At 41.4% G+C, this 22,466-nt stretch overlaps 1 protein-coding gene across 4 annotated transcripts in view; it reads right to left on the bottom strand.

Moving 5' to 3' along the window:
* Nucleotides 1-8,352: 8,352 nt before the first annotated feature.
* SETBP1 (SET binding protein 1) overlaps nucleotides 8,353-22,466 on the bottom strand; it is a 333,388-nt gene continuing 319,274 nt past the window's right edge. For all 4 annotated transcript variants that reach the window (XM_087819069.1, XM_087819072.1, XM_087819070.1 and 1 more), the window contains one exon: nucleotides 8,353-9,017. In XM_087819069.1, the coding sequence (XP_087675195.1) occupies nucleotides 8,398-9,017 (620 nt within the window). In that variant the 3' untranslated portion in view covers nucleotides 8,353-8,397. The remainder of the gene's footprint in view (nucleotides 9,018-22,466) is intronic.

Here is a 22,466-nt window from a genome sequence, read left to right as displayed (position 1 = left end):
TAAGCTTAAAATTATTTTAAAATAAAATGTATAAAAAAGAGGGAAAATCCCTTGTGCATAAAATTCAAATAATTTATGTTGAACCTCAGTTTTCAAGGAGGTGGAACAATTACAGGGGTTGGCTCACATGATTATGGAGGCTGAGAAGTCCCAAGATCTGTCGTCTGCAAGCTGGATGGCCAGGAAAACTAGATGCGTTAAGTAGTCCAAGTCCAAAGGTTTGAGCACCAGGGGAGTCAATGATGTAAATCAGGTCCAAGGAGAGGAGAAGATGAGATGTTCTATCATAGCAGTGAAGAACGAGAAAATGGGCTATTTCCTTTCTCAGCCTCTTGTTTTATTCAGGCCCTCAAGATATTGATTGGTGATACCCAAGACTATCGATTAAATCCATGCATTCAAATACCAATCTCATTTGGAAACACCCTCACAAAGAAAAATAATGTTTTATCTTGGTACCCCATGACCAGTCAATTTGACACATAAAAATAATGGTAACATTTGGTTTCACTGTTTTCTTCTAATTATTTAGTTTAGGAATGGATTCAGGGGTCTTCTGGAGTATACAATATTATGGGAAAGTCTTGGGAGATTTGCCTCCAGGTTCAGGGTCAAGGGCGACATGGATGGTCTGAGAGAGAAGTGGAGATCACCTCCACCTTCCAGAGATACATAGTGAAGCTTGACATTTTTTTTATTTTAGCCTTTTTCTCACAAAATGACTTACGACAATGAGAAAAAGATGCCTATTTGAGTGGGGCACATGCCACACCAAAGGCGTAAAGCTTGACAAAAAGAAGCGCAGGCTGGATTTCAGCTCCCACTTTCACTCTCAGCTATGTCCCCTTGTGCAGGGAACAACCTGAGCACCTTTACATGGCAGCCCTGGATTACACTCTGTCACATGTGGAATTATTAAGGACAGTTACCAAATGAGTGGTTTGAGAGACGGTTTGTAGGTTGTGGTCATGAAGACTTCTTGGAGGAGGTGGGGTATGACTTGATCTTCAAAGGTGGGCAAAATTTGCATAGGCAGAGAATGGGGAGCAGAAATTCAATATCTAGATTTTCTTTGTCTTTCTTGCTGGTCCTTACATTTTTGGTACTTGGTGATGTGCAGATAGTAAAGGAAGGGGGGGGGGAGGGAGGGAAGAAGGAAGGCAAGACTTGATTTTATGCCCTGTTAATTCTATTTTTTTTAAACTTCTTCCATACCTTCACATCTATCATCAAACCTACTAGGATAGTATTGTTTGGGCAGAGGTAACAACCCCAAAATGTCACTGGCTCACAATGATGGGGGGTAAAGTTGGAAACTAAAGTCAGCGCCTGTTTCGAAGATACAAAACTGACAGATTGGAGACTTAGACCTGGAAGGGAGGCACTGCAGGTCTCACTGAGAGTCTAACCTCCCATTTTAGAGTACACTCCAGGAAGTTTTGCTCCTGGGCATAGAATTCTTTACTGACCAAGCAGGAATCCATCCCAGGTCTCCTGAATCGTATTCCAGTGTTCTGTCCATTAAGAAGAGGCAAATTAGTTTTAAAATATAAAGCTTACCATGAGAAAATATGTGTGGTTTTTAACTCTTCTGAAGTTTTAATATTTCTCATTTGTTACCTCCCAATTTTAGCATATGTGAATACATATGAATAGGATTTTGGAATCAATTTTTCCTTTAATCCTGGAAACAAAGGCCCTCGAGACACTTTAGAAAAGTTTATTGCCAAAGCCTTATAACAATTAAACCTGGATATTGGCATATCCCATAGAAGTGAAAAGCGCTACTAATTAGACAAATGGAACTGCACACCGGTTGCCACCTTCCCAGTCCCTTTCACACCCATCATTATCTCATCTGACCTATAAAGAGGCTTTAGGACCTTGGGCACATCCTTTAGCTTTTCACATCCCATTGTCCTCACCCCCATCACGCCTGACAGGTTAAAATTTTTCAGAGGTAACTGATCTCCGATATGCCCACTCTTCCATTAGTCTCCCCCCACCCAGCCAGCCAGCCAGGCTGGTTTGCGCTCATTCCCTCGGGGCATGTTCCTGACAGCACAAAGCACAGGGGGGGGAAATGAAAAAGATTTTTTTTTTCTGGCTTTTCAGTTTCAAATGCCTAGAAAGTAGGGAAATAGAAAAGATTTGGACACAGAGAAGCAATTTGGAAGAAAGCTGGAGCAAGGCTGTCTAAATGACCCTTCCTTTTTCCCCCTCCAGGTTAGAAAAAGATTCTCTAGGTCTAAAACTAAGATTCTGCTATGCTGGTAAAATAGGGTCTTAAAAATTAATAAATGTGAGCTGCAGCAAAATTGAAAAATATATATTCCTTCCACCTGTTTATGGGTAGGCTGAGATTCATGGCAGCCACATGTGTGAACACATCAAACTTTCCTGAGAATCTTTATCAGCACCTTGCAACTCTATGGACTGATTTAAAAACCCTAAAAGTTGAGCCAATCCATTTCAAGGCAACAGCTTTGTCCCTGAGCGAGAAGCTGGTGGAAAGAGATTAAGGGCACTCAGAAGTCATTGCTGATTTCAGAAATACCAACGCTCTAATGAACCCGAGTTAGAAAAAGGCTCTAATGCTTTAAATTTTCCTGGTTCAGTGCAAGATAGTAGGCAGAGGAGAGGGTTAAAAAGGGCAAATTCTACTTTGTTAGAGGTTGCTGACTAAATTCTTTCAATCTCAGAAGGCTACCTAAAGTACCAGTGCTCCGACCACCCTGAGGCTGCCCTAATAATCTACTTGCGAAGACTTCCATTCATTCCACCAGACTTTCATTATTCCACTGTGGGTGCTGCAAATACCGAAAGTCATAATAAATGTCACAGTGAGTCAGACTGAAGGTTAGGGATGGGAAGCTGGAAGCTGCTCAGAACATTTCCTACTTACCTTGTTGGCTTTTGGAAGAGGCACATAAGCTAAAACTAAAACTACATATATGTGTATATGTTTACATATTCTCAAAGTAGAACATGCAAGTGACACTTTAAAAAGCGCTTTTGAAATCCACTTATAAACTAAAAATTAGAACAGAAAGGGCAGGGTCCAGTCTGAGACCCCAGCACTCTTACCATGTCACATTCTGCTTAGAACTGCTGGTTCGTTTTTCACAAGCCTGTCTTATAAATCCCTGTGTATTCCTGACATTGTTCTTAGGAGCTTGCCCAGACTGGTCCACTATGGATAGGCCATCAGGAACTTTCTGTGATTTATAAAATAGCTTTTCCAATCAAACTTGAAGTCCAGCCAGAGATCCATCTTTCAGAAATCTGACATCATGGGATATTAGTTAGAAAGCTTAACCTTCATTTACAATGCTCTTCTAAACTTTAGGCAGAATGGGTCTTCAACACCTTACAAATATATTTTTAATGCTTTTGGCAGAAGATTCACTGGGTCTTTGAATCTGCATTGGCTTTATGTCCAGGCGTGATATATCCTGAACGGTAATCCAACAAGTCAGACTCAAATCTTGCCCGCAATGTACTTCCCAAGTTCATACAGAAAGGCAAAAGTTTGGTTAGAATTTTCTCAATGATTCTATATCCAGTTGGTGTGAGCAGAGACCCTCAAATGCTCTTAAACTTCTTAGTGATGTGAACCAGATGGCAAAGAAAACAAAAGAATTCACGACTCATGTTAGACTGAATTGAATGTCTTTAATTTCACACAATGAATAACATATGAATAGGATTAACTTTTTTTTTTTTTAATAGTTAAGTGCTCTATACTGTGCTAACCTGATCTGGTAGCAAAAAAGACTGAGCTTTCTTTTAGAAAAAATGTTTAAAACCCAACATCTAAGACCATGGAGGAGCATGACAGTAAAGCATGCCAGATGTATCTACGCCTCAAATGACAGCAAGTCCATGTTCATTTTAAATGTACAAAAATGCTTTATGAATAAAAACTGTTACAAAAAGAACGTTTCAAACAATGTACAATTTTTCTTGCCTCTATATTCAATAAAATACAAATACATTTTTTTGTTCTAAAATATGTTTACATACAATCAAAGTAGAACATGCAAATTACACTTTAAAAAAGGCTTTTAAAAACCACTTATGAATACAAACTAAAAATTAGCCAGCACGACTTGTAAGACAATCTTGTGCCCCATTTTTTTTCTTTTGAAATATATATACATATTTAACACATCATGTGCATTTATTATTATTTAAGAAATAGATTTTTTAAAAAAGGAAGAAAAAGAAAGATGCCAACCTAGGTTGGAACTGCCCTTTTGTGTTGACCAGTGGCAGCTCTTATCAATTTCCCCCCTTTTTAGTGTTTATTATACCTGGGCAAGTGGGCAATAGATATCCAGGAAGTTTCTTCCTTGGTTGATATGTGCTTCTAAGACTGTTCCCCAAGTGACTGAGCCCAACAAGGAAGGCAGACTCATTGGTGGGGCAAACTCTCCAAGAAACAAGAAGCAGGGGGAGCCTTGCATTGTGGAAAGAAACTTTAAAAAACACCAAGAAAATGCTATGATATATTACAGTTCGAGTTTTCTAGGCACTGTGATGACATTATCTGTAAGCTCTGGCATTTGGACCATTGTGGTACTACGGGGTAGTGTTGAGAGTAATGTCTATATTTATCTACTTTTACATAATGAGGACTGAGAATCCTGCAATGTAACACTTAAATGGCTTTTGAGGCATTTCGGCTTCTGCCACCCCCCCTCTCTCCATGCTACAGTTGGCATTTAAAGGCTTTGGAAATATATGTAGAGACTTTACACAGTTCCCAGGTAAATCTTCCTTATGGTAGAGAAAAAAATATTCTCCAAAAGCTTATTATATGAATATAGTTGGGTAATAAGCTGTAAGAGTGGAATTTTCTACTTAAGTCCTAAAACCAAATCCTTTATGATCTGCATGTAGTACATCACCTTATACTATAATTCTGTCACCACTTGCTTATTATATTTATAGACCCAGCAATGTGTAGAACACAAATTCCGATGGCCATTGAAGATGGCCTTCCCCACTCCAGACAGTGGCCAAGTTAACAAGAGAATCCTCTGTCAGCCTTTAGTCACCTGTTCTGGACTGTCAGTGGCTGCTGAGTTCCGGTCCTGCCAAGTCACAAACCAGCCCCTGACATGCTCTCCTTTCCTTTGACCTGTGTCCCGTGGGTTGTAGCCAGAGCCACACCATTAGAGAAAGTTAAACTTCTGTTCCTTTCCTTTGAGATGAGGGGTAGAAAACCAAGTGGCTCCCCAGTCACCTAGGAAGGTGGATCAGAGACCCATGATCACCTTAAAGGAGGTTTTTATATCTTGACTTCATTCTTTGCTCACTTCTAATCAGACTCCTTATAAGTAGGTTTACTCCTGCTTGCTGAAGGCAAGTTTTCCAGGAAAAAAAAAGAGAAAACTAAAGGAGTTCTTTATGAAATACTTTGTGGAGCTGTTTATGGAGTTCTGTGCATCCCAAATGATACCTTCTCTACATAAAAATGCAGCCACAGAAGGCAGTGTTGGGTGGCTAGAGACCCCCCCAATCCAGCTCAGGAGATCTGATTCTCCAACCAAACAACGAGACATGAATCCAGAAGGGGCCAGTGTGGAACCAGGACAGGGGAGGGAGGCAAATGGAAGGGGGTCGTTAGAACATAAGGGAATTGTTGTACAGATGATATATGTTAATGGAAAGCAAAGCAAAGTAATGTGTGATAGTGAGGGAGAATCTGGGTTATGGAGGGAGTCAGCTATTTAGTACGTCTCACTCTGTGTCCTCTGCCGTGTCCCAATCTATTCCTAGGGTCATAAACGTAGAGGGTTTGCATTTAACTCACATGACAACCGAAGAACTGAATTTTTATGTGTAAGTTGCCACTCTGCTGTATCTCTCCTGAAATACTTTCCATTGATTTGAAAATTCCAGTTATTTGAAATTTCTCACTGGCTGGAGGTTAATGCCAATTAAGCTTTGGCTCCTTCTTTAAAAGCTTAGAGTGTCAAGCTCATTCTCTTCTGCAGGAAGATTTAATCTCCTCGCAGGCTCGGTTGGGGGAAACAGTACAACACCCAGAGGAGAAGGGAAAAATAATGAATGAAGGAAATGATTTTCAAAATCCAACAGGAGAGAAAGCTCTCTATGGCTTAATTGGAATGAAAATGGTTGCTCTTTCATAGCAATGGTGGGGTGAGTGGGGCTAATTTAAAACTTCCTCTCCGGTGACTTTGGAACCGTTCAGACATGGCTTGGGAATGACAAATTGAAAGTGGCTGGTTTGATTTTGCTGTTCAACTTGTGTGAAATGCCAAAGGTCAAGCAGAGTCACAGACTGAGCATCTATGATACAAGCTTTGCAGTACAGGAGAATGCATTCCTTTAAACTTCCATATCGCTAGGATTAAACGTGACTGACCTAGTGGGCAGCAAACGGTGGGAAGTCCATGGCGACAGTGCAGAACAGACGGCACTGGGTAAAATCAACCTACTGTTGGTACCGGGACAGAGCAGCGATGTCTGTCAGCATATTAACTTGGAATTTTAAAATTCACTCCCATAGATAGCCCCTCTCGTATTCTCTTTTGTTTCCAACAAGAATCCATCTCTCTCTCTAAGGAAATAATGTTGTGTTCTGAAGTGATCATACAATTTCCAGCCAGTTCCAACTTCCTGTAAAGAAACTTAACTTAGAGGTAAACCAGATATTCTAATTCCCATTAGAAAATTTAATTGTCTCTCAGTGTCTCTCTTTATAACCTACCACGCCAGGTGTTTGATGACTTGGGGAAGAGAAGGGGAGGAGGGAGGGAGGAAATTGAAAATATTCATTTGAAATTTCCACATCCGACTTTTAGAAAACCTCTACGGTAATGGAATGACTTCATACTCATTCTGAGTCTTCTTAACATGTTTCACTTGGGCTGTGGAAATGAATAATAGAGAATGGGATATCTGTCCACGCTAAACCAATGACTAGAGTACAACTTGGATGAGAAATGTACAGTTGAAATTGACCATTTAAAAGACGATTTGTCACACACAGTTTGCATCCATGCAGACTGATAGATTTATAATTACATTATGTACAAAAACGTTTTCGTTTATTAAGGCAACCACAATTTGGATATTTTGTCCAAGGTGGCTTCATACAATTGGAGTGGTGATAACCTTGGAACTTTTTTTTTTTTTTTTTTTCAGATAAGAACACTTACTCCCATTTGCTTTTAAGAAATAATTATCAAGAGATAATGGACTTCTTCCATTGTCTTTTTGTTTCCTTTTTCCCATGACCTGTGATAGTTATTTGTATGAAAAAAAAAAAAAATCACAAACCAAGGCTTTGCTAAACACTTGTCTTTCTGGTGGGTCTGGGGGGTTTCAGTTTTTGGTGATCTGTCAGTTATCCCATTTGCTGTGGGGTATTAAAACCATCTTATTCTGCCTATTCTCTGATGATATGTTTTAAGTATAAAAATAACCTGGTTGACACCTGGGTCAACAGATCCTCAGGTGCTCTAACTCACTTATTAAAAAGGCTCTATCAATACTGAGTATCTCTTTCGCAATGACTGGGATTCAAAGCCAGGTTCCTTGGGACAGCATGCCGAGGGGGAACATTACAACACGGGTAAGGTTTACGTTATTTAGGTGTGTGCCAAGGAAAAGAAGGCAGCAAGTAAGTTAATGAAGAAGCATACGGAAGCATCTAACGGGCAAAGGGAAAGGAGGGACAGAGGATGCTAACGATCCGTGTGTGTGCGGTGTGTGTGCGCGTGTGTGTGCGTGTGTGCGTGTGTGTGTGAGATAGAGGAGGCATCCAGCAGAATACGGATGTAAGCCTAAGGTTGCCTATCACTAGGATTCCACCTTCTGATTGACATGAGTCCATCTGAGAAACTGTATCATTAACGGAAAGATTCAGGTCACCTGAAGACGATGTGGGTGCCCAAAGCCTAGCCGAGCTTGCAAAACCAAAAGAAATAAAAACCGATTTAAATGGAAACTGGGTTACGACAAAGCCGGTTGAGAAACCTGCAGCTTTTCTGCCCTTGGAATGTTTCCTAATCGAGGGTGTCTCCCTTTCCATTTTCCCGGCCAGCCAATGCGGCGGCCCCGAGGGCGCGCCTCGGACGCGGGAGGTCAGGGGCCGTCAGCGCCACCGCGTTCTCCCCCGCGGGTCCTGGGCTGGCTCACCTGTCCAGGCTCTGCCACGGGGCAGCGCCGCCGGGCGGGGAACCGCCGCACGGCGCCCACCAGCTCCTTCCAAGGCGTCCCCATGCCCCCTGCTTTCGCTTTCCCAGGAGCTCGCGGGGGCTCCTCCCCGTCACGTGGCCCGGCTCTGCCCGCCCGGCTCCGAGGGAAGGGCGAGGGTGTCCCTGCGGCGCCGGTTCCCGCCCCGGGTCGCGCCCGGCCGCCCTAGGGGAGGGCGTCGCTCTCGCTCCCCCGGGACTTCCGCGGCCGCTTGGCCTTGACCTCGTCGTCCTGGGGGAGGGGCTGCGGCGGGGGCGGCGGCGGGGGCTGGGCGAGAGGCTGCGGTTTGTGTTTCCGCTTCCCGCCGCCTCGCGGGGTCTTGGGCAGAGGCGGGGGCGGCGGCGGCGGCGGCGGCGGCGGGAGGGGCGGCGGCGGCGGCGGCGGGGGCGGCGCCTCGCGCGCCATGTGGATGACGGCCTCGATGGTGGCCATGACCGCGTCCTGGCCCGCGGCGGCCGCGGCGGGCTCCAGCGCCAGCGGGCTCAGGCTGGGCTTCTGGCCCCTCTTGCTGGGCAGGTCGATGCATTTTTCCAGCACCGGCATCTGGTCTCTGGGGTCCTCCTCGAACTGGCTGGGCTGCTTTCGGGGACGCCCCCGCCTCTTCTTGACGAAGTTGTTGCCCGTCTTCGATTGTCTCTGCAGCCGCTTGGCCTTCAGGATCTTGTTCACGTGGTCCAGGTTCTTCTTGGTGGACAGGATCTTGGTGTAGCTGCACATCTTCCGCACCTCGCACTGGATCGCTTCGATCTCCCGCCGCTTGAACCGCTTCTTCAGGGAGGCACTGGCTGCGGGGGGGAAGAGAGAAGAAACTGAGCACGGGATGCCAGCCGGCCCTTAGGCACAGCCTGTCCCCGGGCAACGGGCGTGACACTTGGCTGTGGACATCAGGGAGCCTTAACGCTCTGAGACTTAGCACCCAACACTTACTCTTTCCTTTTCCTTATTAAAATTAAAAATAAACGTTGCTTAACTATCTCACGCCTATGAAACATTTCTATTATTTCAGTCTTCACAACAATCCGCGAAATAGTCTTGTCCCCATTTTTACGATTTGGAAACTGAGGCCCACGCCACCCGGGAGACGCACGCGGGAGTCAATGTCAGAGTCACTAATAGAAGTTTTCCTATTACAGCTTTTGGGTTTCTTTTTGTAACCCTTTCACATTTGATCTGATTCAATTCAGCTTTAGGTCACACTTTTTCGTTTTGTAGAATAGGTCGAATGAATAGGATGACAAGCTGCCCCCCACATCAAGCCATCTCGGTATGTACTTGAATGTGCGGATTATCCACATGTGCTGTCAACCTCCAAAAAGAGATGTCTTGACCTGAACTGTAACTGAACCTATTTTACTCCCAGCTTTACTCCACTGACAGAAGAGACGATTATTTTGTGGGACACCCTATTTGGGTCAGCACCATCTCTCTCTCTCCCCCCCTCCCGCCCCAAATTTCTGGACTTGTCAAGTTGCCTGATGATGTCCACTTGACCAGGTCCTTCTTAACTAGTTCATCCTCTGGGAACCTGAAGGGAAATATCAGCCAGGTGTTTCTGAATCACTGACACTCCCGGTCCCAGGCTATTGTCTGCAAAGAACTCTTTTCCCGTCCTGCTGGCCAGATGCTCCTCTAGTTTATGAGCCAAACTTCTGGTTTCAGGAAGTCCTGTGCTGCCGCCACTAAAGAGCCTTCTGAACTGCTTCATTTTGAAGTTCAGACACAATAAAGTGTGAATAACTTCAAGACGGAGCAGAGCTTTCAGGCGTTCTTTCTCTTGTGCTGTTCACAAGACACACGTGCACATTCATGTGTATACACACACACACACACAGGCATTCACACGTACTCTGCGGCCCCATGTCCACACTGGCCACGCCCTCTGGCCATTTACAAACTTACGAAGTGTGTCTTCACTGAGTTTCTTGCTGCTATAATTTCCCCTACATGCTCAATCTCAAAGAAGCCCAGATGTAGGGTAGAAAATGTTGACCCTGTTAAATGTCACAGGCCCGAAAGGAAATGCTTCATTTTAGCATCACGGTTTGTTGTGTTATCCGCACAGAGAAGTGGAATAAATGTCTTAAGGGAAATGAGGAAAAGATGCTGAAAACATGGCTACTACTCTCACTTATTCCTGGGCACACCCACTTCAATCTTTCCCGTTTCACCCCATTTCTCTCTCATGGTGTGCCAAACACAGGTCTCCAAAGGGGTTTCATGTGAAGTTATTTACATCACCAGCTTTGTGGAGGGAAGCTCTGAGTTCCACAGGACAGGTCAAAATGGTACTGCTTTTGGCCAAAGATCGTTGCAAGACTTACTGAGCAATGAATAATGACTGAACAATCTTTAAAATAAATTATAAACATCAAAATAGAACAAAGCCAGAGTGAGCCTCTGACTACAAAAATACAATTTTTTTTGTAGTTAGTGTTGTACAAGGAAAAGGTTTCTTGATTGCAAGAGGGGCCCAACTTTTACTAATCTTATGGCCCTTATGGAGCATAACATGGTGTCTCATGCACGGGCAGGACTGAAAAATTGTTTTTGGACTCGTGAGTCACAGTCATCATTGCCGCCTTAGAGTCACATTCCTGTCTAAAAGAGTTCTCGTTTGGATTTTAAAACAACCATTGCAAATACAGCGAGAGTAAGTTAGCAGGCCTCCACATCAGAGCCAAGCAATTTACCTTGTCCACGTAGTTCACGAGTAAATGAAAACTAGTCAGAAAAGCTCCACAGAACTTCTGGTGTTATTTCAAATACAGATGCCATTTCACTTTACCCTCTCTTTAGTTTACATCACCCATAGAGGAAGGAATGATATGTGATACATAATACAGCACACATGTACAAAGCAAATCATTTTGGGCATGTACAAAGCAAATAATTTTGGGCAATTAGTTGGCAATATTTGACCGAGTAAAGCTTGAATGAAAAAAATCCATGAGCTGGAGGTCATTTGGGGCAATGATAACCAACGGATTATCTCTCTGTGTCTGCTTTTTAGCATGAAATGCCCAAAACAAACAAAGGAACTAGCAGATAATACTATATTCAATAATTTGTTATATACTGCATATTTTAAGCCTTTGCACTGAAAAATGATTATGAAATAAAAATTAATTCTGAGTAGTGTAAACCTACCAAACAGTACTAAAAATATCATAACCAACTCTTTCACAACCACCATTCACATTTAATGAATGTTAACTTTGTGCTATTGTGCTTTATTTTTTTTACAGACTCAGCTAAGTCTGGGTTCCTCTCCCAATTCCATTCTCTTCTCTTTCCATGCCTTATTCATACTTTTACTGCATGAACTCATCTTGGTAGAAACTGAGTCTGAAACTACCTAATGTTGCTAATGCTGTAAGGAAGTGGGAACACTTGTACGCTGTTGGCGGGAGGGTCAATTGCTATAATTATTTTGCAGAGTGACTGGGCAATAGCTACTAGAGTTGAAGATGGGCGTGCTCAATGCCCCAGCGAGTCCACGTCTAGGGTGCCTCCTTTATGCTTTTGTAACAGGAAGCCAAGGATGTACAAGGATGGTCCTTGAGGCTCTGAAGACTGAAAACAATCTAAATGTTAACTAAAAGGATACTCGACCAACTCTGATACTGTCAAACAATGGAATATTTCACTTCTGTTACAAGAAATAAGCCACAAATAAATATATTGACATGGTTAAATCTAAACAAAAAGGTTAAATAAAAAAAAAAACCCCAAATGAAAGTATTTGTAAGTATACCATTTACACAATTAAAAAACACAGAGATCCCTTGAATTTTTATTTCATTTCCAGTGTCCAGGAGTGGAGGTCAAAGTGAATACAGAGCAGAAGACCAACTGTGGGCCAAATACTGGGTGGATAAGATTTCAGGATCTCTTCCCTCCAAAGCTGCCTCATGGGACTTGATTAAGCCTCTAGTGTCATCTAATACAGTTTCCTGCACTGTGGAAATGTTCTATATCTATGCTGTCCCCTACGGTAGCCACTAGTCACACATGGCTACTGAGCACCTGAAATGTGGCCAGTGTAACTGAGAAACAGAATTTTAAATTTTATTTTAATTTAAATAGCTACCTGTGGCTAGTAGCTACTATGTCGGGCAGCTCAGCTCTAGACCTAAGCACTGTGAATCACAGAGGATCCAATGGGATTCATTTAGTAAAACACAGATGGTGGGAGTCTCCAGGCAAATGATCTGGCCCTTTCAACAAATAAGATGCAAGGAGAGGCGGGTAGGGTAGGGGGTGGAGGTGTAAATTAGAAGAGGCATAAGAGATAAAATGACCATATTTGGATGCCAATTTAAACAAACTATCAAAAGAGACCCTTTTCATGAATTCATGGAGATTCGTATATTATATGGGCATTGCATGGTATTATATAATTATTGTTAATTTTCTTAGGTGTCATAATTGCATTGGGATCATGCTTTTTAAAGTACCCATCTTTTAGAAGTACATGCTAAAGTATTTATAAATTAAATCGTATATTATAATCTCGTTGGCTTCAAAATAATAAGGAAGGGACAAGATGGGTGGCAGTATTGAGGAAACAAGACTGACCACTATCCCTGTGTGTGAACAGGCAGAGTGCAGTGCAGCAGGAAGGACTTGGTGCAGGTGCGGCTGGAAAGCAAGCTGGACCAGGGCGAACCTCTTAGCCTCCTGGATCTCTTTTCCTTCATCTGTTACACTGGATGGTTAGACTACATACTCTCAATGTTCCCTTCTAGATTTAACGGTTGCTGTAGTTCTTTCCTACACTCATGATCAATTGCCTTGCCCAATGCGAGGTAGCTTTCTATATAACATTTATTTTAATCTAATAATTTTGAAATCCTCGTTGGGGGGAAGACTTTGGACTTGGCAGGGTTTGATATTCACAAATCTTTCTCCTTATTGCTTATGATCGCACTGTCCCTCTAAATGTTTTCAGATTTTTCTCGCTTCAAATTGTTTCATTATTACACAGTAATTTCTGGGCTCTTGCAGCAAGATTGATTCCATATTTGCCCTCCTTCCTCTAATTGTCCTGTATCTTGCCTGTTCTTTGTCAGTTTTAAAGAAATAATTATGAGTGGCCAAGACAAGATGCAAATTCATTTCTTAACTGCAATGCAAATCATTCTGGACCCTTCTCTGTGTTTAAAATTGCCATACAAACGGTTGAGGTGGTTTTGGTCTAGATCTAGATTTTCCTTCTCTTCGCTCCAATTATCAGGATTGGCTCATGAGCCTTCATTTCTTTTGCCATGTGCTTTATGATAATCAATGAGTGGACTTAGCATTGTTCGCACACTGACAACAGATGTAGCACAGACACTGTGAGCAAAGATAAGGGCTCACGAGGTTTAGTTTCATAGAAGGTTTCTAAGAAATAGGTGCTAATGGTTTAGAGACTATGAGCAAGTCACATCCTAGTTTTACAAGGACTTTGTGAGTGGGTCGGAGAGGGAGGCAAATTTATCTCTAGGCTCATTAGAAGTTTTCTTACTGTTTTAATGTCCTTAAGGGGAGGTGGGATCATACTGGGAACTACTGAATTGTCTTGAGTTGAGCTGCTTTCCAGGATTTCCAGGGCTGGAACACTGTCTGCCTCAATCAAGGGAGAGAGGTGCATTATGAATTGCACTGCACACTGACGCAGGTTAGAAGATCCTTAGAAGGCAAAGGCCCTGTCTTTTCTCCCCGGAACAGGTCATTCATGCAGCCATACATGACCTGGTATGTAGTACATAGTCAGCAAATACAGGCTCAAGGGGGGGGAGGGGGTGTTCAATTTTTTAATGCTCTTCCATGTAAGTTATGCATTTTTTGTACTTTGTATTTATATTTAACTCAGGAATGATCCCTTGTTTTCCTTGCTGCTTTATATATTTTTAATGGGATGTATGAAGCAACTTGCCTTGGCATGCAAACGATCTCCCTTCTTCCTTAGAATTTAAATTAACCTTCTGCATTCCTGGCCTTAAAAGCACTTCTGAGAAAGATGGCAAGTTGCCTCGGCTGGTGAGGTCTCTGCAAGGCAGGGCACATCTTGCTGGTCGTCAGCACAAGTACTACAGTTTTGTTTTCTGGAAGCCATCATTTAGAATTAAGGGTTTGCAGGTGCTGGGGATTTGTCATGATATAAAGGTGCTTCCATTCTGTTCTTAAAGTCATCTTAATACAGTTTTGGGCTTCTCTGAAAATGTGACAGGCTAACTTGAAGCTCAGTAACTGCTTGACTGTGAAACAATAGGTTCCTCCTAGGGGTTTGTTGACAAAGAGCATCTTCTCTCGGCTGCAATGGCTTATGGGACCCTGGTTTTGTTTTGCTCCCATTTCTTCCTAGGATAAGTGAAAGTAGGAAGTGAGGTGGGCAGGTTGGCTGAAGGAGAGGTGAAGGGGTGGGGTGTGCCCGTGCAAGTGTAAGTGTGCAAATTCTGAAGTAGCAAAGGCCACCAAACACTAAGCACCCCAGGAGGTCTGCCTCCCCTAGATCGTCTGGGTTAGGGCTTCAGTGACTTGCCCGGTGCTCTCCTGCCTCCTCAATCTTGTCCACACTGCTCACCTCCTCTCTGCCTCTCCAAAGCTGATCCCATTTTAAGTCAGTAGCCTCCCATCTGGGGTGCACGTTCCTCAAGAAGGAAGCAAAACTCTCTACTGAGCTGCAAGAAAAACATTAAAGTTTCTTATTTTTATTATTTATATTTTATATAAAAATCAAAATTTTTTATATAAAATATAAATTTATATTTAAGCATTCTAATGATTAATAGATGGAATAATAGAGGTCCTTATTTGGGCTGCACATCAGATGATGAGTCACCTGTCAAGGCTGGGCTTGAGGTTCTGGGAAAAAAAGAGGCCATATACATTCAAGGGGTTGACAGGCAAACCATCAGGTTTTTGCTTTCAGGGTGTTGTCATGTCCTACACTCTAAATGAACTCCAGGGTTCATTTTAGAAAATTAAGATCTTTCAAAAGAAAAAAAAATTCAAAATGCTCTGTAATGAGATGAGGAATATCCATGAAATATGTTATATACCACACAGAGTTTTATTGGTTATCTCAGCAAACTGCATAGGAGCTGTCATTTTCAAAGATGAATTTGGCAATTTTCTTGTACAAAAAGACAGGGTTCTAAAAGCTCTCACCTTTTCTATGCTGTCAATGGGCTATCAGTAATGTTACCTAGCAGCTGTTAAAAAAGAAACAAAAACTTAATGTCCTTTTAGGGTAAAATGGGCAAGAAAGTAATTGCTTTTAGACAGAAACACACTAGGGAGATAGCATTTTTGAAACTGATTGAAAATGTTTCCATTGTTTGGTGATTTTGTTGCCAAAAATGATAAATTATAACCTATAAAATCCTTTAAATCTGCAAATTAAAATATCTTGTAAACAGAATTAACTTCCAAATGATAACTTTCAGAGATTTGAACTTACTAAAAAATATAATGCCTTCTGATATGCAAGAGCATTTAATTATTGATAAGGAAGTTGGTTAGCCAAATTTCAGGAAAACCCTTTGCTTAATTGATGGATAAGATTAAAAATAGTATTAACCAAAATGATGCACTTTCTCCTTTTGGATTTATGTATAAGAGAAGTGTCCTTCTAGTTTACAACATCTGTATTGAAATAAATTAAATTCAGGATCAGACCTTCAAATTGCTTTATCATGTGTTAAAAAAACAAGTTTTTCAATAAGAAGTGTTCAAACTAAATACGTGGCCTTCTTTAAAACATTATTAAAATTAGTATAAAATGTTTATGACAGTAAAAATGTTTTTGTTTCATTAATAATAAAAAGGTCAATGAAATTTAAAATTATTTAATACATTATTTCAGATTTACCTCAACCTTTTAAAGTTCATATTTTATTTTTAAATATATCTTTATTGATTTGAGAGAGAGAAAGGGAGAGAGAGAGATAGATACATCAATGATGAGACAGCCATTGATTGGCTGCCTCCTGCACGCCCCCCATTGGGGATGGAGCCCGCAACCCGGGCATGTGCCCTGACCAGGAATCGAACTGTGATCTCCTGGTTCCTAGGTCAATGCTCAACCGCTGAGCCACGCCTGGCCAGGCAAAGTTCATATTTTAAAAGGTGAGTGCATATATTCTGAATATGTATTTACATGGGGTTGTGCTTCAAAATTATGTTACTGATATCACCACACGATCAACATTTTGGGCTACTTTCAAGTTTTCCTTTCTTTTTCTAAAGTCCTGAAGAATTTATTAACTCAGTATTTAATCCTAGGAGATCTTGAAGACAGACAGTAGTGTTCTTCATTCCCCTCATAACAAAGAACCCAGTTCCTTTTGCATAGTAGATGCTTGATTAATATTTCCTGCTGCATTGTTCCAGGTTGTAAGCTTCTAGAGACCAAAGCCTGCATATCATTAATCTTTATATTCCCTATAGCACCTTTAATTGAATTGCATGCAATTCCAAAGCAGTCCTATCCACGGAGAGCTTCTGGAATGGGATTTCATGCTGATCTCCTCTGTTTGGTTAGGCAGCCCTGAGGTCCTGGTCCTTAGGGTTTTAGAATCCCTGACTTCTCTGACCATGAGGCAATAATACCACCTATTTCAGGGTTTCGGATAAATCACTGGTGGCTTTGGACAGATAAAGGCATCAGTGACTTGTCTCCAGAGAGAACCTGAGCTGAGTAAAAACACTGCTAGTTTGTTGGAGGAGCCTCTAAGAAAGGTACCCAGGACTTTGGCAAGCCTGAGAAAGTTGGGTGAAGGGAGAGAGCTCAGAGATCAGAGAACTAGCAACAGGGGTGATTATGGGTCCCTATAAGGTGCATTGTACACGTTCAATAATAGGGACTGTGCAGGATGTATCCTCAGAAAAGTCTTTTAAGTCTGAGAGCTTTCCTCAGGGTGATACTTATTAGGATCAGAGTGTTTTCCTAGGCTTTGGGCTGGAAGTGAATTGTGAGTGGCAGCACTCATAAACTGAGGCATACTAGGGCCATTTAGCCCCAGCCTGTTTCAGTCAACTTTGGCTTCTGTAAGTTGCACGTGGCTCAAGCTCTGCAGACTGACTAGACAATGTGAAAGGCTGGACAGAAATGTAGTTGACGCCAAGAAGCTGAACGCTGCATCTGTTGAATCTCACAGCACACCAGGTGGTCACATGGCGGGGGGGGGGGGGGGGCACCCTCTCAATGGGCTCTTTGTATTATTTTCCCTCTCAAATATATTCTTAACCATAGAACCTTAACCATAAACACCACCCCTTATATAATACTCCACGCAGTACAGATGCATGTTCATACTTGATCGTAAGAGTACTTTTGTTCTCTTTTTTGAATTTTGAAAACAGATAAAGAAAACACCAGAAAAATAGGGAAGACCAAAAAAGAATGTAACAAACAGTAACTTTTTAATATTTAGGCTCAGATGATATAAATCCTTGTTGACCATGCTAGAACTTTAAGAATCACATCAAGCAGTAGGTATCCACGTTTTGCTTTCTTCCTAGCCTTGATAATTGCACTTGTTTACTTAAAAACTCAGGCTAATTGTTTACAGTCTGATAGAGAACACACTGAACAAGGTATTAGAAGAATGAAGTTCTGGTCTTGACTTTTCACTCCTTAGTTCTGTGCCTCCAGTTAAATCCCTTAATTTCTTGGCAGGACCCTTACTTCTAGGTAAATATAATTCTATAAAAATAGCCATACACTTTCAAATCTTCTCTGCTCTAGGTAAGACATCCTGGATTCCTTCATCTGTGTTTCATAGGAGATGAACTCTAGACTATATTCCATTTTGACCACCCTTCTCTGGAGACTTTACCATTTGCCAAATCTCATCTTAAACTTTGGTGTCCAGAATTCAACTCATTTGCCAAGTAGGAAGTGATTAGTACAGAAAAACTGGGTTAATTTCTGCAATCAAGGCACTAAGCATCTAATAATAAGGGCTATGTTAAAAACAAAACAAAACAATCTAGTTATATATATATTTTTTGTTTTGTTTTTTTGTAGCACCAACAAAGTGTTGGCTTGTACTAAATAGAAGCTCAATTAACTCCCTTAAATGTTTTCATATAACTTGCTGCCAAACTGGACACTGCTATGTGGAATTGGTTTTTGAACTTAAATACAAGTCTTCTTTTAAATCTGTAGTTTAATTTTAATGGTTTTAGTCCAGTGTTCTAGCCTGTTGTGAAAGTTTGGAATCTTAATTTTGTTTTCTCCAAGAGTGCCCAGGTATGTAGGGATTTCTATGGGGTCTAACACCCTCAAAGTTAACGACCGTTCCTTTAACTCCTTCTGGGCATGATTCAAGTGACTCAAATGAATGCTATTGTTTTTCTCTTTATTAAACTTTTTAAAGAAAATATTTCAACTTATACAACAAAGTATTCCTGCATTCTTCATAAGAACAAGATGCAATTTATACCCATTGCTTTAGACGTTCACATATTTTTGTGTCTATCTAGTTAATGGATGATGGATGTACCACAGAAACAATAACTTTGCAGAGACTACAGGTGTGTGCCCAACTCCACTATTTCTGTCAAACTGGATATTGCATCTGATGTTGAATTGGGGAAAAAGTCTTACATTTGTCTTTCATCCAGAGGCAATTCTCCTGCCTTAGTGAGAAAGAACAAGACAAAAACACAAAACCGAACTATTCTAGGTCTGGTTCCGAAGCTTCCCAATTTCCACTGGAATTCAGTTTATAATTCAGACTTAAAGTTTCTTATTGATATTTTCATCTTGATACATTCCACCCATTCTTTAAAACCCAAATTAAGTCATCTTCCTAAAAGCCATCTGAGGGCTCTCATTTCAATGTTAATCTTCCTGGTTTCCTCTATACTGCCTGTATCTCTCTGACAGCACTTGACAGTCTGTCCTGTATTAAGGTGATGGGATTAATCTATATTTATCTCTCCACTGAAATTGTGTTTTCCTAAGGGACAAGGACCTTGTCTTAACCATTTTTATTCATTCTTGGAACAAATATTGATTGAGACCTACTTTGTACCAGGCTCTGTGCTGGGCACTCACTTCCCTGCCCCTGCCCCTGCCCCTGGTGACCAGCACAGTGCTCAGCTAACTTACTTGAACTGAAAATAGTCTACATGACTTGACCTAAACCAAGGCTTAACATCTCCTTTGTAATGTCTGTGTATAAAATATGAATTGAAGGTAATCAAAATCACTGTAAATTAAGTCAGATCCTCACTTATTTCAGTTGTTTCCTACTTTCTTCAGAGCCCCATGAACTGTTTGGAGTATCTCTGCTATGACCAAAAGCATGGAAGTACTGAGAATTAGAGACTGATATCCAAACCACTCCATAAGAGAAGTGGTATTTCAATGATAAAAACAAGTTTGGAGCTCACTAAGTTCCATTAAGCAAAGCAGCTGAGCATTTAAGCCCACAGATTGATTAAAACCATGGGACTATAGGTCACCCGGAAAATGGAGAAAAGTATACATTATATATTAATTATTTAATGCCAAACATGAGAGAGAGAGAGAGAGAGAGAGAGAGAGAATGAATGGTCTTTTCATTGTTGAACATTTGGATCAGAATTATAATGGTTTATTGTGGGGGAGTGTTCATATGCTCTCTTGGCAAATATCTATACATTCAAGTTCTGAGCACTATACTAGTAGTTTTTTTTTAAAAAAAGTTATTGCTTTCCTTTTCCCCCTCCTAATAATATAAGCTTGGACAGACTCAAGGCAGCAAATACTCCTTCCTCAATTTAAGATTTGACAATTTAAAAGGAAAAAGATCATTCATCATCTTTCCCTTTTAGAGACCATAAATTATTGGCTCATATACCATGTGGCTTGGATTCTAGGAAAAGTTAGCATAAACAAACCCAAGTTACAATTCGTGGAGTAAGAGAGTGAGTCATAAACAAAACACAGACATATGCTCTCATATAAATAAGGGCCTGGATCATCAGCTTCCCAAAGTCTGCTTCCCATTAATTACACAACAGAATGAACTTTCCATATGTAAGCCCAAATCACTTAACTCTGGCAACTTGCGTGAGACAAAGACCAGGATTGTGGCTTTCATTTAGGCACTAACTAAACTGGATTTCAAAATAAGAAAAAATCCTCTCAAAATACCTTTAGGTTTTGGAGGGCATGAAAGGGCCTTAGAGGAGGGTTTTTGAGCATTGAAACTCCAGCAACCCAGGAACACCGCTTGAGGCTGGTCTAGATCCCCTGCTGAATTTAAAGCTAATATCGGGCTTACTCTCTTTTGTTCTGAGCTCTGTCATCTTTATGGGGCAAGCCCTGGGTTCAGGCCACACAGGGCGTTCAGACATTGCTGGGATCATCGAGCAGCTGCAGTTCCCTCCATCAGGGCATTTGCTCTGGCTTTCGAACCTGTCCCATTTGTAGCATAATCTCGCGTTTCCTCATGTTGTATGAAAACTATCTGGTCTCTCTTAGCTTAAAGAAGAATCAAAGGAAACGTATAACAATTCCTGAGGAAGGGGGTTCCTCAACAGGTGAGAAATTCTGAGAGCGCTGGAAGCAGAGGGGCTCTCTCCTTGTGTCCCTTTCAAAGGGAGATCCCATAAAACAAACTAACAGAGTTAGTTACAAAACAACTAAAATAACAGATGTCACATGTTAGGAATCCTGGGTGGAGGAGAGGGGAGAAAAAGGACTTTTATTCTTTGCTAGGGAAGGTGCACATGGGTTTCCATCATTCATTTACTCAGTGATTATTTTTGTAACATCCACTCTCCGTATCATACCATGGACTACACAAGGTAAGTGAAATGCATTGTTCCTGCTTTCACATGAAACAAGGGAAAGAAGAAATGAACATTTTTGGAGTCTCTACAGTGCAGTCTGCAGTATTTCACATATTTCCTCATTTAATTAGCAACCACAGGAGGACATTATTAGCCCTGTTGTACAGAGACGAAAACTGAGACCTCAGAGATTATAAAATGTTCCCAAGGGCACACATTTTAGAGGTCATGGACTCAAGGATTCTAGCAAGGGCTGCCCTATTTCAAAGCCAGTTTCATACGATAGATAGTAGTTCCTTATGGAAGCAAAAATGACAAGGAGCTAGATAAAGAGTGAGACCTGGGTTTCCCTGTTAATTTTCCACTGTTGACTCATCGGAGTGCCAGATTTCTCTCAACTTCATAATCTCAAAGGACTCTTCCAACCCCTAAATTCCATAATTAAATACTACAAGATATTACTACAGATTAGCCTTGTTACTTCTGCTAGATTATGTGTTCTTGCACAGTGCTTGGATTTTGTTACTTTTTCTGGTTCAAATTCCTTTAAAGTTTTCCTGTAGGGAGCCAGACAGCCAATATAATGAATAAAGTTGGTCTGGATTATAAAGGAAGGTAGAGAGGCTGTGGGGAGGACCTGGGAAACTAAAGAGAATACGGCCCATCCAATGGGCAAATGTTTTTCTGTATCAATTGTTGGAAGGTAGAAATGTGAGCTCAAAGTTATCAGACAGTCTGAATTTCAAAAAGCCAGAAATCTTGATTATTATGTAAATCTTCTGACATTTCCAAGCTGCTAATTAATTTTTTAAGAAATGTATAACCCTCTGCAGGCCAATCAAATTACAACTGCAGGCAGCTACTGGCCCAAGGCTGCACTTTTGCTACCGCTGCCCTTCAGAATGGTCACCACACCTCATTTGAGAATTTCAGGAACTCCATGATCTGACCCCAAACCTCTCTTCCAGCCTCATCTGTTATTTCCACATACACTCCCATCTCGGAGATGTTGTAAACTTGTCCCTCCTGCTGTCTACATATGACTTCCATTCGTCCTTAGGCGGCCATCTCAACTCTCCTCTTTCCAGATCATCTCACTGTCTCCCGAATTCCCTGAGTACCACTAAGTTGGAAATGAATGACTCGTCAATTGCTAAATTATAGCTCTGTTAGCATCTGAGATTATTCAGCTATTCATTTGAAAATATGTATTATTTGGTCATCTCATGATTTGGAGTCAGGCGTTCCCAAATAGTGTGAAAGTTCCCCTCGGGTAGGTCTAACCTTATACTTACACGTATCAACACGACAGGTGCTTAAAATCAGTTGATGATTTTTAATAAAGACTTATAGAAGTTCCAGAAAGATGAGTTCCATATGGCAGTTAATACACTCACTGGTGGGGAGGTTTGTGCCCTAAGATAGGGTATTTGGAGGGTGGAGTGAGGATACAACTT

Source organism: Miniopterus natalensis, chromosome 7 (genome assembly GCF_054644295.1).
Source record: "Miniopterus natalensis isolate mMinNat1 chromosome 7, mMinNat1.hap1, whole genome shotgun sequence".
Taxonomy (NCBI): Eukaryota; Metazoa; Chordata; class Mammalia; order Chiroptera; family Miniopteridae; genus Miniopterus; species Miniopterus natalensis.
Note: the sequence above shows the minus strand (reverse complement) of the source record. Positions and strands in the feature narration are given on the sequence as shown.